The sequence below is a fragment of the Lagenorhynchus albirostris genome, chromosome 9 (assembly GCF_949774975.1).
Source record: "Lagenorhynchus albirostris chromosome 9, mLagAlb1.1, whole genome shotgun sequence".
Lineage (NCBI taxonomy): Eukaryota > Metazoa > Chordata > Mammalia > Artiodactyla > Delphinidae > Lagenorhynchus > Lagenorhynchus albirostris.
The window spans coordinates 64,549,205-64,567,658 of record NC_083103.1 but is presented as its reverse complement, the minus strand read 5'-3'; the positions used below and the strand labels follow the sequence as shown (position 1 = coordinate 64,567,658).

The 18,454-nt window shown below is 37.0% G+C and overlaps 2 protein-coding genes across 3 annotated transcripts in view; one reads left to right on the top strand and one right to left on the bottom strand.

Annotated features, from left to right (window-relative positions):
- CTSC (cathepsin C) overlaps positions 1-18,454 on the top strand; it is a 40,558-nt gene that overhangs the window by 13,161 nt on the left and 8,943 nt on the right. Inside the window, exons 3-5 of the mRNA XM_060160194.1 lie at positions 7,221-7,387; positions 10,384-10,539; positions 12,765-12,880. Coding sequence (XP_060016177.1) covers positions 7,221-7,387; positions 10,384-10,539; positions 12,765-12,880 — 439 coding nt within the window. The remainder of the gene's footprint in view (positions 1-7,220; positions 7,388-10,383; positions 10,540-12,764; positions 12,881-18,454) is intronic.
- Positions 9,330-18,454, bottom strand: part of LOC132526222 (RAC-gamma serine/threonine-protein kinase-like) — a 61,874-nt gene continuing 52,749 nt past the window's right edge. Inside the window, exons 3-4 of one of the 2 annotated variants that reach the window (XR_009542497.1) lie at positions 13,040-13,133; positions 9,330-12,453 (exon numbers count right to left, since the gene is read on the bottom strand). The gene's annotated coding sequence lies outside the window, so the exon portion shown is untranslated. Of the gene's footprint in view, positions 12,454-12,957; positions 13,134-18,454 lie in introns of those variants that run through there. The other variant, XR_009542498.1, reaches the window with a different exon arrangement.

Sequence of the window (18,454 nt, the reverse complement as noted above, 5' to 3'; positions counted from 1 at the left end):
AAAAATATCAATTTAGCAAAAGATGCCTTCTTCTCCTTTGTTGCCATCTAATGGCTTCATTTACACTCCAGACCTGACAGCAGATGGAAGCAGTTAATCTGCGCTTACGTAGACATGTACAGTAAACAAATGGCAAAAAATTGAATAAACGCTCTTTGTTCTTCAGTATTGCTGGAATGTAATCTCTCTATATGTGTGGTGTATCATCAAACCATTTAACTTCATGCAAGGTGTTCTTTTCTGAAATGGTGAATGATATTGATGGATTAGACCTAGATGTCCACATTTTTAATAGGTATTCCATAGTATGTATACATACATTTAAAAAATTATATACATGCACTACTATACTAACATGTTTGCTATCAAACATGAAATAATATTAAATGATTAAATATTTGATTTATTTATTGTCACAAAAACATGTCCTGCCAAAATATATCTCATTATGATATTCTTTGGAAACAATGTAAAACTATGTTTCATTATCATGATTTTGTTGCCAAAAGCAATGTAAGGATTTCTGTTACCCGTCATTTTTATTACTGCCAATTTTCAACATTTGGAAACAATTTTCTAGTTAAAATGTTTCAAGTAAAGAATTTTAATTTTGACACATTTTGTTAAAAGTATGAAAGTGTCACTGGTAGAGTTTAGAAGAATTATTGTTTGGTATTTAAATGATGTTTGGTGTTAAATGATGACAATTTAATGGGCAAATTTTAAAATGGAGACATTTGCTTTATTGATAAAACAGATTAAAAAGTGAATACCGCAACGCTGGAACCATTTCAAAACATGTTTTCAAAAACTCATACCAGGAATAGGGCAAATGTAAGCTTTGTTGTTTTCTTATATTTACATCATTAGTGTTTGCAAATCCTGGTTTCTTTGCAAGTATTATTTTAAGCCACATGTTCATTTTGTGCGAGTTAGCTTAATTACATCAGATGTACATAAGTGAGTTTAAGCACGCACATGTAAAAGGGAATGTGCTGTGTCCTAACCATCTTTAGGCAGCATACTGCACATAACAGGTGAACATCTGACATTGGAACTGAGTGGGGTTATCAGTGTTGCTTTGTATATTAAATAATAGTGGAGGTTGGTTTTCAATTTTATTTCTATGCTACAAATAGAAATCGAAATTATAAGATTTTTCTTTCTGATATTTTAATGGATTGTCTTCTCATTTTGGAAAATCACTGGTTGACAGGATAAAACCCGTATCAACTGCTCAGTTGACAGTTTGGGCTAGAGTATCAGTTCTTTGACAGCATGAGTAAAGTCTTAAATGGCTTTGTATCCCATGTGGTAACAGTTGGTAGTGTTTATATTGTTACTTGTTTAGTGTTTTAGAACTTTTTAAACTCTTCAAACTTCAGTGTCATCCTTATTCTCAATAGGAATCCAGTGAAGTAGAGATCATTCCCATTATCAGCTGAAGAAACTGAGGCTCCTTAGTTGCGACTTGCTCAAGGTTACATAAATAAGTGGCAGAACAGGGATTTAAAGGGCAGAGTCCTTTTTCATTAAAGTACATTTTTCTCATAGCTAGTGCATTACATAAAGGAAGTATTCAAATATTTGCTAATTGTAATCAGGAAAACAGTGGAACAAAAGGTATAAGTGATTTCCCCCCCCCCTTAGTGTCAAAAAGCAGTTGAGAAAGAGATCTGGGATAAATAACTTAAGTTCTAAAATATCCCAACCTTTTCTTTTTCAGTTGGTTAACATTAGTAGGTAATTGGATGGAATTGGAGAATTGATAAAGTGAATGGGAAATTGAAGACAGGTGGTTTCAAGAATGTTTGGCAACCCAACATTAATCTTGAAGAAGCAAATGGAGAGTTACTGAATCCTAGTAGTTTTCTAAACCCGAGTGCTAGGGTTTGGAATTCCTTCAGATTTTATGCAATTATCTATTTGTTGCAATAGAAATTGGCATAAATGAATAGAAACTTAAACTATGCCATCTGTGCAAGGCAGTATTCAGAGACTGATGTTTATATAAATAAAATAAATGAAAACCCTTAGAAAAAAAATTAAGCTACATTTCAAGCTGGATAGTGTGGCCAAAACTTCAACTTCTTAATTAGTAATAATGTCAGAAATCACAAAAGATGTATTTTACAATAGCAGGAAAAATGACAAACATTGAGAACATTCAAATCAAGAAAATAACGGGGGCACAGTGTGTGGTCCTCTCAAATTAAGGTACTGAGTACTTGGCTTCTTGGGGGGTTAAATATCTCTTTTCTACTAAGTTGTAGCTGTCCTGCACAGTGGCATCACAGTCCTGTCCTACCTTTCATAAGGTAATTTCAAGTTCTAAAAGAAGACCAAATTATTTTAGACTGGGAAAACTACAGAATAAAATAAAATAAAAATTTTAAATGGAAAATAATTCCATCAATTTAATGTATAAGAAGTGGTACATAAATGGATAGCATCTCTTGGTAATTTGCTAAGTAAAAACAGTTGTAGTGTTTTAGGATTATTTAGGGTTACTTAGAATGTATAAATATTCTATGTAAGTAAGGAGTATGTCTAAATTATTTACCTGGCTTTGTGAATAATAAATAAGAAATCCACAGATGTAAGGACTGTGTAGTTAGGAAACTTGAAGGGATATTTTGGAACTTTCAGGTCAACTTAAATTTACAAGTGGGGAAGCTGAGGTTTGGGGAGGAAAACTGACATTTCTGAAGTAATAGGCAAAGTCAGAAGTTGGGTCTCTGTGACCCACTTCTTTTAATTATAAATTTCTTTTAATTATAAAAGTGTCACTCTTCTTTTAATTATAAATTTTTCTAAGTTTCTTGTGTTATTGTTTAAATAGGACTTGGCATTTGTTGTTCTTTCTGTTATTCATTTTTTTATTCACTCATTCAATAACTAATTGCTTTCTAGTGCCAGTGTCCTAGTTAATGAATAAACAAAAAAATCCTCTTCTCACAGTGGTTACCTGGAAAGAACAACCCTCACAGGCTGTTAGGAAAATTAAATGGGTTAGTATATATAAAATGCAACCTATGAGGTTGAGTCTGTTATCATCATCCTGATTTTATAGATGAGGACATTGAAAGTACAGAGAGGGTAAGTAACTTGTTCAGGATCACACAGCCAGTAAGTGGCAGAGCTGGATCCAGTCCAGGTAGTCGAGCCTGCAGACCAAGTCCTTTACCTCTGCCCTGTATCAAAAACCCTTGACAGAAAGGGTAAAAAGACTGGACTAGCCAGGACAACATAGACACCTGAATAGTGGGAAATCACCATTAGGGCTACTGGAGAATTTAAGTGACCCCTAAAAAGGGTCTTGGGCAACAGTTTGGATCTGACTCATGAGAGCCAATTAATTTCCAGCTTTGTTTTTTAAAGGAAATAATGAATAAAGCAATGATTCTTGTAACCTTTAAACTCATATTTTAATTCTCTCTTCTCTAACTTTGCAAAGTCACTTTTTTTTTTCCCATGAAAAACATAATGCCTATTAATCCCAAAAGATCATTGTGAGGTTCACATGATAATAGATGAAAACCCTTTGCAAATTGCTTAAGCATTTCCTGCATGGTTTCTAGGTATCTCCTCTCCGTGTTTTTGGCAATTGACCTGTATGTTTATTTGTCTAGCACTTTGTGAGAAGACAAAGTGTATGAAGAAATGTTGCATGGTATTTGGGAAGAATGCTTGGTTATAAATTCTAGTTCAACCATCTCTTTTAGGTCTCTTTTTTTGTCCCCCGAGACTGTATTATCTTTATGTTCTCTTGAACCTCTAAGATTTCTGAGTAATCTGTAAAATGTTTATAAAGTATGATGTGATAGGTAAATGTTAAGGTCCTGTAGTTCTGTAACATTGATGGTGAAGGGTATAGAGTTGTTGAACAAATATGAACGGTAAGGATCTTTAGCACAATCGGTCATGCTTCAGTGATATTTTTCCCCCTCCAATCAAAATAACAAATCAGCCTTTTCCTCACAGGGGAAGTTCATTTGGTGTTAGCCATCATGCTTATAAGTTGTGCCAACTAGGTGAACAAAAAGCACACTGATGAGAAACATGGGGCCCATTTCTTCTAACTTGAATGCCCCTGACTCTTTTGGTACATTGAGAAAGTCATTTCAGCTGTGATCTAAATTTTCTGCTTAGGTGGGGAAATTTCCCAGGCTTTTTCAAGCATGGTTAACTTGCTGGACCACATGATCTGGGTTCAAATAAATAACCACGTTATTTACATGTCTGTTTATTTCGTTGAATACCCAGCGTCTTAAGGTCTGGGGCTGCATCAATACATATGTGCATGTGTGCCTAGCACCTAGCACCTAACATGATGCCTGGGAAATATTATGTGACCAATAAGCATTTGATAAATAAGTGAAAGAACTTAGCAAAATACAAAATAGGTTATACAAATCATGTTTTTTTTCAGGAAGTGTAATCATAATCCTAGACAGGTCAGAGTTAGTCTCTAGCGACATCTGAACCATCCTTCGTAGGTGTCCTCTTCTAGGGCTTTGTAGGCTATGTTTCTTATCCTTAGGAAATTCATCACCTTTTTAAAGTGATGAATTTCACGAAATGTATATAACTATCTTCATTTTGTAAATAACCAAGAAAATCCCACCCAAAGATCATTTTCACCTTTCATTTTTTAAAAATAGTATTTCATAAAAATTTTACTTATTTGCACTCCACTTAAGTACTATCTTGTAGTTTTTTCCTCTTAATACATCATAGGTTATTTTTTTTTCTTTCTTTCTTTCTTTCTTTTTTTTGGCTGCACCGCACAGCTTGTGGGATTTTAGTTCTCCAAAGAGGGATCGAACCTGGGCCCTTAGCTGTGAGAGCGTGGAGTCCTAACCACTGGACCACCAGGGAATTCCCAGGTTTTCTTTTTTTATTATTGTTCTATACAGAGAGGTCAGCAAACTTTTTCTTAACAGGGTCAGACAGTAAATGTTTTAGGCTTTGTGAACCTTATGGTCTCTGTGGGAGCTCCCCAGTCCTGCTGCTGTAGCACCAAAGCAGCCAGAGATAAGATATTCAATACTATAAACAAGTGGGTCTGGCTGTGTTCCAATAACACTATTTATAAAAGCAAGCAGCCTTCCCTAGCCTCTTCTACTGTAATGAACATCTTCCTGTGTTTAGCCTTTTTTTTTCATTTATGTGTATTTGACAATTTCTACAACGTAGCTCTGAAAAACTCTTAAAGCCTTGTCAGACTGCTTTCTAATAACAGCACTGGTGGGGGTGAGCAGTGGCCTACCCCCGGCTGGCCTGTCTGCATCATACGAGGTTGCCAATATCGAACAGTTTTTGATTATAAAAATAGTAGTTACAGATAGTTCAGCATAATAAATATAAACTTTATTAACCTTTTCACGCAACATACCCTCCAGTGTTGCAGCCTGGTCGTGTCCTAGGCCTTTATTTCAGTGTTCCTGTATCCCGAGTTGGGGCTTTGGCAGGGAAATGAGGAGTGGTGAGCCAAACTCATGCTAGTGGAGATATTCTTAGCCAGAGGTAGGGAGACTGGGTTCACAGTGTTAGGAACCACCAAGGAAGCAAAATGTACATATGAATAGCCCAAAGTAACTTATCTTGTGTGGCAAGAATCCCAGGATTCAGACCTAGCTCTTTTGAATTCTAAGGCCATAGATTTTTAACTCTATGCCTCAATATGATTTGAATTCAGAGTCAGATGCAGTAAGGTAGTTTTACCTTTAAGAGTAGTTTAGCCTACACATTCCTTTAAACTTGGGGTTTGCAAACTATAAGTCTGTTTTTGTAAATGAAGTTTTATTGGAACACAATGTAGTTCATTCACTTATGCATTTCCTGTGTACCTTTCACACTGCAGTGGTAGAGTTGAGTGATGATGACAGAGGACTGATAACCTGCATTTACTGTTTGGCCCTTAAAAAGAAGTTTGCCACCCCCTCAGCATAGGTAAAGTAGCATCCATTATATTAGATTCAGTCCACAAACTACATCCTGAGGGCCAAAACCAGCCGTGTACTTTTGTAAAGAAAAGCATTGAAACACAGCTGCTTGCCGTGCTGATTTGTTTGTGTTGCCTTTGAACTGCTTTTGTGCTTCTGTTCCATGAAATTAAGTCAGTGCCTGAAATTGTCTATATCCAAGTCCCTTCAGAAAGAAATTTAGCGTGCATTATTTTCCTTTCTTCCTCCCATGCTCTCCGCTCTCATTCTGGATTATATATCCTTTCCTCCATGAGGAGATGTGATAACACGAGGGTTTTTAGGCTCTGGAGCCAAAGCATCTGAGTTCAGATCCTAGATCTATCACTATATACAGTTGACCCTTGAACAACATGGGTTTGAACTACGTGGGTCCACTTATATGCAGATTTTTTTCCCATAAATACATACTTCAGTCCTACATGAGCCGAGGCTGGTTGATTCCTTGGAAGCGGGGCCCAGGATAGGAATGGCTGACTATAAAGTAATATGTGGATTTTTGATGGCGGAGAGTCAGTGCCCCTGCGTTGCTCAAGGGTCAACTGCAGTTATTTTTCAGCGTTAACATCGACATAAGACAACGGTCCATATTAGTGAAATAAAGTGGAGAGAATATTTAATAATCAGGTTACTTTAACTCCCTCATGATTAGAATATGCTAATAAATTGGGAGGTTAACAGAAGAAAAAATTTCAATATTTTGGAAAATTTTCACCATATGTTCTTGTATTTTTCTGGAATATATCTTCTCTGAGTGGAAAAGTAGTCTGACAAACTGAGCAGAATTTTGTTTCTGCCACTTCACAGCTCTGTTACCTTAGGTAGGGGCTGCTTACCCTCTCTGAGCTGAACCTCCACTTACTCACTGGTAAAGTGGGATTATTGGTGCCTGTCTCCTCATAGGCTTAATGAGGTAACTTTTGTAAAATGCCTGGAATGGGGCAGATGCTCTAAAAACGTTAGTTTCTTTCCCTGCCTTTCGTTCCCCAGAAGTGTTTGTTGTGTAAATTTTGCTTGGTAATCAGTGATGCTAATCGTAGAAAAGTTTATTTCTCTTCCTTTTCTAGAATAGGTCGCAAACTGAAACCTCTCAGTTTTTGTTTTGGTTGGCAGTGGCTGGTCCCTAAGATGAAACGAAAAAGGGGCATCTTTACTGTGAATGGGAGACAAGGAAACAGACCTGAGAGAGGAACACAGATTCACTTGGCTTTTCCTTTTCTTATTTGATTGCAGTATAAAGAAGAGGGCGGCAAGGTAACTAGTTACTGCCATGAAACCATGACTGGCTGGGTGCATGACGTGCTGGGCAGGAACTGGGCTTGTTTCACAGGAAAGAAGGAGGGAAATACCTTTGAGAATGTGAACGTGAACACAGCACACCTTGAGAATCTCCAGGAAAAGTGAGTTGTCGTAAATGAAAGTTACATATAGTTTTTTATAATATGTATGTCTGTCTTAATTCTTGGAAAATTTAATTTGATTATATAAAATGTATTTGACTTAGAAACATAAGCCATGTTATGTACAACTTTCCTGGAAAAATACATTGAGTGATAGAGAAGAAAGTAGTTTTTCAAAGTACTTCAAAAGTAATGGACCAATGATAGCTTTAAAGAATAGTTATATAAAGGACCACAGAATTGCAGTGACTTATACAGAAAAGTCATTTAATTATTGCCATGTAATAATATGTTGCATAATACTTGTAGATACGTATGTTTATGTTGCAACAAATATAGGTGATGCTAATTGAACATAAGTTTTAAACAAGGAAATAAATAACTGCAATTAAAGTTCTTAGTATTTATGTAGCGTATTAGTTTCCTGGGGCTGCCATAACAGAGTACCACCGACCGAATGGTTTAAGCAACAGAAACTTATTTTCTCACAATTCTGGAGGCTATAAGTCCAAGATAAGGTGTCAACAGGTTTAGTCTCTTCTGAGGCCTCTGTCCCTGGCTTGCAGATGGCTGCTCACTGTTGTTCTACATGGTCATCCTGTCTGTGTCCTAATCTCCATTTCTCAAAAGTACACCAGTCATATTGGATTAGGGCCCACCCATATGGCCTCATTTAACCTTAATGTCCTCTTTAAAGGCCCTGTCTCTGAATACAGTCACATTCTGATGTACTGGAGGTTGGAACTTGAACACATGAATTTGAGGAGGACACAATTCAGTGTATAACTTTCAGTTAAAGTTTTTGTTGAGTTAGGTCCAGTTTAAGTAACTATGAACCACACAAGAGATTTCAGACTTTTATTAGTTTGGAAGGAAAAGATAAATATTAGCAGTAGCAAATTTTCTGTTTTGTTTGGTTGTGAAATCCACTGAAAGTGTACATGAACAAATCATCCAAAGCCAGACCACACTGGCAGTGAATGACTCTGCAGCAGAGAAGGTGGGGGGACATGAGTTCAAAGAGGACAAATCGCACTTGTCTGGGGAAGTACTCCCCAAGATTTAGACTAATTCATCACCTCCATTTTGAACTTAGCTTTTAAATTGCTTTGTTTGGAGTGATCCTTGAGCAACACCTTTCCTATGAAGCTGTTCACTTTTCACCCTACTACTTTGTACTTTTCTGACATTTCAAACATTGCCTCATTTAGTGAAGAAGCTACTAACCGGAGTGCTCAGAATCTATGTTGCCTCACTTGTAAAGTAAGCATTTAGGACTAAATTACCATCAAGGTCTCTTTCAGCTCTTAATGATCTGATTTCAAGATAGACATTTACAACTTAAAATATATTCCTGTGTCTTAAGAAACAACAACTGTAACTGGCTTTTGTTGTGTGTTAGTGTTGTCAGAAATAGAATACAGGCAGTTTTATAATCTATTTAATAAAGGTACCTCTCTGGTTTCACATTTTGCAACAAATGGGAAAGGATTTTGATAAAAACATTAACACATTATCAATGTGGTTGCACATTTTTCTTATTATTTTCAGTGCTCCCAGGTTTTTTGACTATATCAAAATACTCTCTCTGCGAACATCTAAATTAAAAGAGAAAGAAAAGTTCAAAATATGCCTAACGTGTTACTCAGGTTACGTATATCTTGCTTTGCATAATTGAATGTTAATGAAAGTCTTGGGTAGTGAGTCACACTTAAGTTACAGAATGTTATGTATGTATGTGTTTATGTATGTATGTATGTACGGCTGCATTGGGTCTTTGTTACTGTGCGTGGGCTTTCTCTAGTTGTGGTGAGCGGGGGCTACTCTTCGTTGCGGTGCATGGGCTTCTCATTGCAGGGGCTTCTCTTGCTGCGGAGCACGGGCTCTAGGCGCACGGGCTTCAGTAGTTGTGGCTCATGGGCTCTAGAGCACAAGCTCAGTAGTTGTGGCTCACGGGCTTAGCTGCTCCGGGGCCAGAATCTTTTTTAGTAGAAATAACATGGTGAATTCTGTTCATTCCTAGCACCTGGCACATACGTGAGATACATGTTTAAGTTAAATGAATAATCAACTCCCTCAGTTCTCTTGCTTTGTAAACATGCTCTTTGTGTGTTAGACTTGTTTACATCTATATCCAAGCATTTGGCATCAGGTAAACCAGTGCCTTTCAGATTTTAATGTTGCTGTGAATCATCTGGGGATCTTGTTAAAAATGTAGATTCTGATTCAGGTGGCCTGGGTTGGATACTTCTAGCAAGCTTCCAGGTGCTTCTGCTGATACTGGCTCAAGAACCAAATTTGAGTAACAAGGATATAAACCAAATGTCCCTATGGAACCATTTTTTTTTTCCATCATGTGATTATAACGCTTGCCATGCTATATATATATTGTATACAGTTTTGCTGTCCTCCCCCCTCCGCCTTTATTTTTTATTATTACAAAGTTTAAAAGGTACATTGTAGAAATTGTAGAGGGTGGGGGAAAGGTGATGATCCTACGTCACCACTCAGAGATAACCATGGTTGTATGTACTTATGGTATAAATATAAATGTTCACTTTCACAAAAATTGATTAATTCTATATAAACTTCTTTGATATTCTGCTTTTTTGTTTAATATAGTGTGAAGTCTTCCATATCACTAAATAATCTTCCAGATATTTTTACTGAATAAACTATATAGCAAATGAAGTACCATTATTTATTTAATCCATCCCTTACCTTAGAATATTTATATTTATAATCTATCACTGGTATAAAAATGTTTCACTGAACATCCTTATACATACATCTTAGTTCACTTGAACTTTTATTTTCATAGGACACATTCCAATTCTAGGCTATTGATAGAGATACAGAGATTGACATATCCAGTTGCCTTCCTGAAAGATTATACCACTTTCCACTCAGGCCCACAGTATAAGAGTGCCTATTTTAACGGGATCTATTTACATCAGTAAAGAGTGTATCTGAAGCTGTCTTACTTTTGCTGGCAGGTATTCTAATAGGCTCTACAAATATAACCACAACTTTGTGAAAGCTATCAATGCCATTCAGAAGTCTTGGACTGCGACTGCGTACATGGAATATGAGACTCTTACACTGAAAGAGATGATTAGGAGAGGTGGTGGCCACAGCCGGAGAATTCCAAGGTAATAAAGCACATCTCTTTATCCCTAGTAAAGATATTTGTATCAATTGATATCCTCCTCCCTGGGCTGTTCATCATTTTATTGGTCATCGTAACTTAGACTTTTTGTGTTATCTTTTCCCTGACCATCTCCCTTTCCTATTCATACAGACTCGGATGTTCTCCAAGCCCTATTTATGGGTTTTGCTTTCACAGCATCTGCCATTTCCTTTACTCTCTTTCCATTTTCTACACTTTGGCTTAGGGCTTTGTCATCTCTATCCTGTATAATGGATCAGCTTCCTGCCTTCTCTCTCTTTGGTTTCTACCCCTCCCTGTCCGCACTCTTAGCCATTCTATGAAATACTGCCTGTTACATCTTCTTACACCCAGCCATGATTGAGTCACTACCTATTGTCTAATGAATAAATTTAGCCTGGTAATCAAAGCCACCTAAATTTGCCCATAACTGTATTGACTACCTTGACCTGCTTTCAAATAATATGACAGAAAATTCCTGAAAACTTTCACCTACCTCCATTCATGACACTCCCTTTGCCTCAGATACCCTTGAACTTACCTATAGAAACTGTCAAATTTGCCACCTGTAAAAATCTCAAAATCCTTTCTCTGTTTTTAGGTCCAGCAAAAAATATTCCATATTTATCAATATACCTCTGCTACCTTCAGCCAGAGTGGCATTTCCCTCCCATCTTTAGTTTATATACCCCATGGTGTATTTCTTACGGAAAATTATACCGTTCTTTGAATTTATACAGTCAGGAATTTGGTAGATTTATTCCCTCAAAACTATAGCTGGATTTAGCAGACTATGTAGTTTCTCTCACAGTTCTACCCATATCTGAAAAGAATCTTATACAGTGTTTCTCAAAGTGTATTCTGAGGAATGACTAGTGTGTGAGATGCTCTGGTTAGTCGAAATTGGGAATGGGAGCATACCGTATTCCTTCTCAGATTCACTAAAGTGAAAGAGCCATCCTGTATCTGTGTGAGACGAGAAGTTGAGACCTGTTCGGTAACAAGCCAAAGGAGAACCCAGAGGAGGTGGGGTCAGCACTGGAGCCCAGGGAGACTGGGACTGCTGTCTGGAAGACTGAGCCTCAGCCCCCACTGCTTTGCCATGTGTCAGGTGCCATGTTTCTGAAGAACTCTTGTAGAAAAACATATTGTTTATGGACATCTGAGTCCAGAGCTCTCTGCAGATTCTTAAAAGAATCTGGACCCAAATGATTGAAAGCCAATAATGTATAGTGTGCCTGTGATGTTTGTAATTCTCACTTCTCCATCTCCCTGATGTCTCTTTCACTGTCTTCATTTTCACACCACTGAGCTTTGTTGTCACATTGCTTTTGTTTTATCTGTGTGTGCATTGATGGGCAAACACTCTGCCTTTATAGGATGTTAGGAAGAAGGAAGTTAACAATTGCCTGTTTTGTGCTAGATAGTCACCTAAATGTATCAGCAGCAATTTAGTCTTAATGACATTGATGATGATGGTGGTGGTGATCATCCTAATAGCTTAATAATTTAGTAAGGACTTACCAGAGACAAGGCCGTGTTTTAAGCACTTGTTAATCATTATTACATTGAATGTTCATAACAATCCTTTGCGGTAGGCATGATTGTACCCATCTTAATAGGAGGTGATCATAGTTTTGTGATGTTAAGGTCTTTGACGAATGTTACACAGCTAGTAAGTGGTAAAGCCATTGGTGGCCATCTTTGTGTCTTACTTTCATCTGTTTATGGAGCTAGTGTGCCTGCTTCTACTTAGATCTTTTATTTCCATGCCTTCACTTCTTTTACAGCTACCAGCACCACCATCTCCAGAGTCAAACGTCAGTCATTCCTCTATTTTCTCTAAATCCTTTGTAGGCCATCTTCAATTTCTCACATCTGCTTTCTTGGTCAAAATCTATTAAAAGTAAGAGAAGGCAGCTATTTAGGCATCCTAGAATTAGCAATGGCAATATACGAAACCAACATGATTTCACTGGGGAAAATTACTAGATCCTGAAAAAGAAATGGGTAATTTATACAACTTAGTTGTATAATTGACACATTGTATAGTAGACACATTTTTGTATAATAGACACATTGAAACACTGCTAGACAAGTGCTCTTTGGATCTGAATCTACATTCTAGCCAGCCAGGTGGTTGAAATCATGGAATCATCCTCAAAGGAAAGAATATATATTGACATCAAATGTCTATTTCCCTCCTAGGCCCAAACCTGCACCAATAACTGCTGAAATACAGAAAAAGATTTTGCATTTGCCAGCATCCTGGGACTGGAGAAATGTTCGTGGTACCAATTTTGTTACTCCTGTTCGAAACCAAGGTAAAAAAAAAAGTCTGATTTTTTTTCATTAATTCATTCTGAAATATTTATTAAACGTTTACTATGTGCCCGGCTCTCAGATTTTGGGGATACAGAGGTGAATAGGTTATGATCCACTTTAGTAAAGAAATGGAAAATATATAACTAATGAATACTCACTTCTTTTTGTGTCCATGACAGACTTTGGTAGTAGATAATCTCTCCAGCAGAGCTCAGCATTTCTTCAGTATCCTTCTCAGTGTGTTCCAGGTAGCTAATGAAATTAGAGTGATACGTAAGCCAAACTCATTTGCCCTCCTAGTCACAGAGACTAGGAGCAGCCAAAATTGGTCTTCCTTCTGCAAGTGGTTTGCTGGAATCCTTTTTTTTTTTTTTTAAATTGAAGTATAATAGATTTACAATGTTGTATTAGTTTCAGGTGTACAGCAAAGTGACTCAGTTTATATATATGTATTCCTTTTCAGATTCTTTTCCATTATAGTTTATTAAAAGACATTGAATATAGTTCCCTGTGCTATACAGTAAGTCCTTGTTGTTTATCTATTTTATATATAGTAGTGTGTATCTGTTAATCCCAAACTCCTAATTTATCCCTCCCCTTTCCCCTTTGGTAACCAGTTTTTTTCTATGTCTGTGGGTCTGTTTCTGTTTTGTAAATAAGTTCATTTGTATTATTTTTTAGATTCTACATGTAAGTGATATATGATATTTGTCTTTGATTTACTTAGTATGATAATCTCTAGGATCATCATGTTGCTGAAAATGGCAATATTTCATTCTTTTTTATGGTTGAGTAATATACCATTGTGTATATATACCACATCTTCTTTATGCTGGAATCCTTCTTTACTACCTGTCTGCCCACTCTACCCCTATTTCCTCCTCCCATCATTTAGTCTTTAATTACTTTAGGAGCCCAGAAAATGAATCCTTAAATTTTTTTCTGGTAAAGTAGATTTTTTGAGCTGTGTAAAGACCTTTCAATTAAGTTTACCCCAGGATAAGACATATAATGGTAAGTATTAACTCAGCTTCCTGAATGGTGGGCTGGAGGCAGAGCCCAGGTTTATCAGAATTATCACTGTAATTGCATTTTATGTTATTTTTGGATGAGTAGATTTAATAACGTTTCCTCTCATAGCACTTGAGAGCAAATTATTTTATCCTAAATTTTAGCCAACAATGATTGGAGAATCATTTATATAATACTCAGGTTTATTACTTCTAAGCTCATTTTGAAGATAATTACAGTACACATGACTGCTTTGTTACTATAAAATGGGTGTAGTGTTTACTGTCTGGAAACATTCTGATTAGTGTCTCCTGAGAGAGGATTATAAATTTATAACACCCAAAGATAAATTGTCCTTCCCCTTTCCTAAAATTCCATGCTAATCAGCCTCTCCCACTTCTCAACATTCACCACCAACCCTTCAGTTTATCCTGACTGAATTCTTGCAAAGTGTTCTGAATATATGGAGCTTTGAGCAGGTCTTACAGCAGCAGTGTTCCTGTCCTTCATCTGACACCAGAGGTCTCATCTCTTTGTCTTTCCTTTGTACCAGTTATTCTGAGACTCTTTGGCTCTAGAGAAAGTGTGGGTCCTGAAATCCATCCCTACCTTTTCTGGGGATGGCTTCCTTGGAAAGGAGGGATTGGAAAGGAGAGAAATTTGAAGGTAATTGAGAAATGAATGGAAAGTCGATTAAAGGTTTGATATTAAGAGAGGATTAAAATTTATTCTGTCATCAAACAGGTTTCCTATCCTTATTGGAGAGGATTAAGTAAATACTGCATGTCAAGTGTTGGTTACTGAGGGCTTGGCACATGGTTGTTTCCACTGTGTTGCAGTGTTTATAGAGTATCTAATATGTTAGGAGTTTTTTTTCTGGCTGCGTTAGGTCTTTGCTGCTGTGCGTGGACTTTCTTTAGTTGTGACGAGCGGGGCTACTCTTCGTTGCAGTGTGCAGGCTTTTCATTGCGGTGGCTCGTCTTGTTGTGAAGCACCGGCTCTAGGCACGTGGGCTTCAGTAGTTGCAGCACGCAGGCTCAGTAGTGCGGCACGCAGACCCTAGAGCGTGCGGGCTCAGTAGTTGTGGCGCACGGGCTTAGTTGCTCTGCACATGTGGGATCTTCCCGGACCAGGGATTGAACCCGTATCCCCTGCTTCTTAACCACTACGCCACCAGGGAAGTCCAGTAATTTTTGTTTAATGGCTGAGGATATAAAGACCAATATGACATGGTCCTCATCCTAGAAACTACAGTTTAGCAAGACCTGCAAGCAAAACATTAAAATACAGTATAATAACTGCTTTAACAGGGCGTTTTTAAAATTCTTTAGGAAAAGGTTGAAAGAAATATTTAGTTCCACTCACTTCACAAAATATATGATTGACTACTGATGAGATAATTATTCAGGGGAAGGAAATTAGACTTTCTAAAGCTATATCCTTTGACAATGATTTTCTTGTGGCTTGGTAAAAGGTATTGTCATCTCTAATATTCCATATTCTTTGAGTGTTATAAATATGGTTTGTACAGACATGGGCAATTTAAAAACAGAGGGCTTTGACAGATTAATTGCTTTTAAACTGATCCCTCATCTGTAGTATCTTGTTAGGTGTCTGAGAAAATAATGTACTTAGTTGTTCCTCTTTTGATTTCTTTTTGGTTTTCTGTACTTTAGGTTGGGAAAAAATTATTTTCTATTCCTACTAACTGGGCTACTTGGAAATTTCCACTAACTTAAATACACCAGTGTTCTATATAACCTAGAATTCAAAATTACCCACAGTTAAGGGAATTCACAACTTTTCTCTATTTGGAGAGCAAATCAAGATTAATGAAAAAAAAGTATGGCAGGGATGGGGGCAAATTCTTACCTTTACACGTGTTAACATCTCTAAGCACTAGCCATGTAGCCAGGATTTACTTTGATGTGTGAGAGGGAAGAGAGCTAGGAAGTTGCAAGAGGTGGGACTTTCTTTGTTCTTCTCCCAGCTGTGCTGTCTTTATTTATGATTGCGTCTTCAAGAGAGAAGGGGAGTGTCTTTCAGGTCACATTAATTAGGAAATGCAGAGGGTTTTCCTAACTTTAAAATCTAGTTTGTTTAAGTCTTGTTCTAACTACTGTTTATATTAAAACTGGAAGGCAGGGGCCTTAAACTGCTCCACCCTATTCCTTTTACACACAAGATAAAAAGAAATGCCAGAAAGGTCAAGTGACTTGCCCAGAGTCACACAGCTGAGTGATGGGGTGGGAGGGAAGGGAAAAAGAATCCTGGCTCCTTACTCCCAGTTCAGTGTTCTCTCCACTGTTAGAAGTTACAGCTGAATATAGTTAAACCATCTGACAATCACATACCTGTTTGAGATTGTGGAAATATGATTACCATAGAGCTCTGTCTGGATCGTCTCCCCATCTTCTTCTTTATTGCCCTGTAGTCTTCTTAAGAGAAAATGGTCCTTTTATTTATTTTTGTTATTTATTTATTTACTATTTGTTTATTGAAGTATAGTTGATTTACAGAATCTAGACTCTGGCCTGACTTCTGAAGAGGCATTACTTACATTGGCAGCTGACCTTCTGGGAACATCAAGGGCTTGAGGAAGGTTATCTCCATTCCTCATTCCTGTGATCTCTCTGTTAACAGAGCACATTCTGAGCCCTTGAATGTACATGTGGCCTGTCCCTCCCACAATGCTGGATGGTCAGATGATGAGGATTTAATAGTTAATACCAAGAGAGATTATTTCTGTGGCTGCCCTGGGCCAAGAATGCTAAATGGCCAAATTGAGGCCATTTCTAGACTCTTGTGATGTTATTTATTGAAAGATCCTGATGTCTCAAGAAAGGAACACTGGCCTTGGCCATTTACTGTCACTCATCTAGTTCTTTGACATTCTGTCATTTGAAAGAGGAGTCCTAAGGATAGTATTATTTGGATGGTTTTGAAAACAAAATGTGCACGTTAATTTCATTCTATCTAGTAACTAGAAGACAGGGAAAGGAAATTTGAAAATTCTTTAAAGTAGATACTGATCTATAAATGGAAAAAGACAGTACTCTGCATTAGGAGACATTTAGATGCTAGCACCTGCCACCCTTTAGTTTTGTGACTTTGGACAGGTCAGTGTTTCTTTTTGAATCTCAGTGTATGTATTATTGAGTAGGTTGCACACTAGATGAATCCCAAGGCCCCTTTCCAAATGTTTCTCTTCTAATCTTCATAATTTAGGTGATCCCTCAGTGGCAAAAGCAGTATGGATAAATCTGAGATGTTTACGGGGAGAATTTTGGGGACCATCAGAATGGTAGCAGTTACAGGGTGATAGGGCTCTAATGGACTAAAAGTAAATATTAACTGTTTCCATTGAAATAACCTTCTTTCCTGGATATAAATATGTATCCACTTATTCATAATTTGACTTTTCTTTCTACAAAGATGCACTGAGTTCCTTCATTGCCTCAGGCATCAAGGTGAAGAAAACAGATTTCCTGTAAATACTCAAAGAAATTCACAATTTAGTTTGAGGAAAACGGTATTAAGTAGTTCAAGTAGGCTTAAGAATGTTAGAGGCTGAGCATAGAGTATCCTGGCTTTCCTTTGTACTCAGGGAGGGACATGAATGAACAGTTACCAGGAGAAGAGAAAAACAGTGCCCCTCATATTTTTAATGGACAGTGTTCTTCTTAATACTTTTTGGAGGAAGACATTCACTAACTAAATTCAGACTTATTAAAGAGAACAAAGGCAGCATTCTCTTTATGTAGAATGAGTGTTTTGAATTGTAATATTGTCTGTTCGTTCATCTTACTTTACATGCACAAGGGAGTGCTTACCATTCAAGTAATTTGGTAACTAATTAATATTAGTAACTTGAGTAACATGTCAACTTCATTTAATACCAGTGTCTCAGGTTTGGTACAAGCATATCTCCATGTAGAATTTGTATCAGCGGCAGAGGTGAAAGAGGCTGTATCATAATGGGGATATTAAGTTATGCTCATTTCTTTCTAGAATTGTAACAAGTGGAAATCCCAGTTTTGTTACATACATTCCATATTTTATTCTGTGTATTTCTTCTACTCACACATATTGAAGAAACAGATAAAAATATTTTTATATAAATTACCTCATAATACAATATTTTTCTTCTCTTGAAGCAGCAACTATATTCCTAGCATATGCTTCTTAAGTAAATTTATTTTGTCTTGCCAGAACATTTACATATTAAATAAAGCTGTTTTCCTTTCCCTTCTCCCCTACCTCCATACAGCTACATTTCAATTCATTTTCCATTTCACTACCTCCATCTGCTTTATATCTTTACTTCCTTACTGGACACCTTAAATACCATATCTATCATTGTAATTACTCTCTTACCTCCTTGGACTTTGTTGTATTTTGCCTCCTTGACCCTGGTTGAATCCAACTCTCTACTATAATACACCCATACCTGAGCCATTATTAGGGTTAATTCCACCCAACAAGGGCTTTAGAAAATGCCTCTCTGGAGATATTTAAAAGCTGAGCTTATATGTATCCCTCCATTATTTTCTCTCAATTTG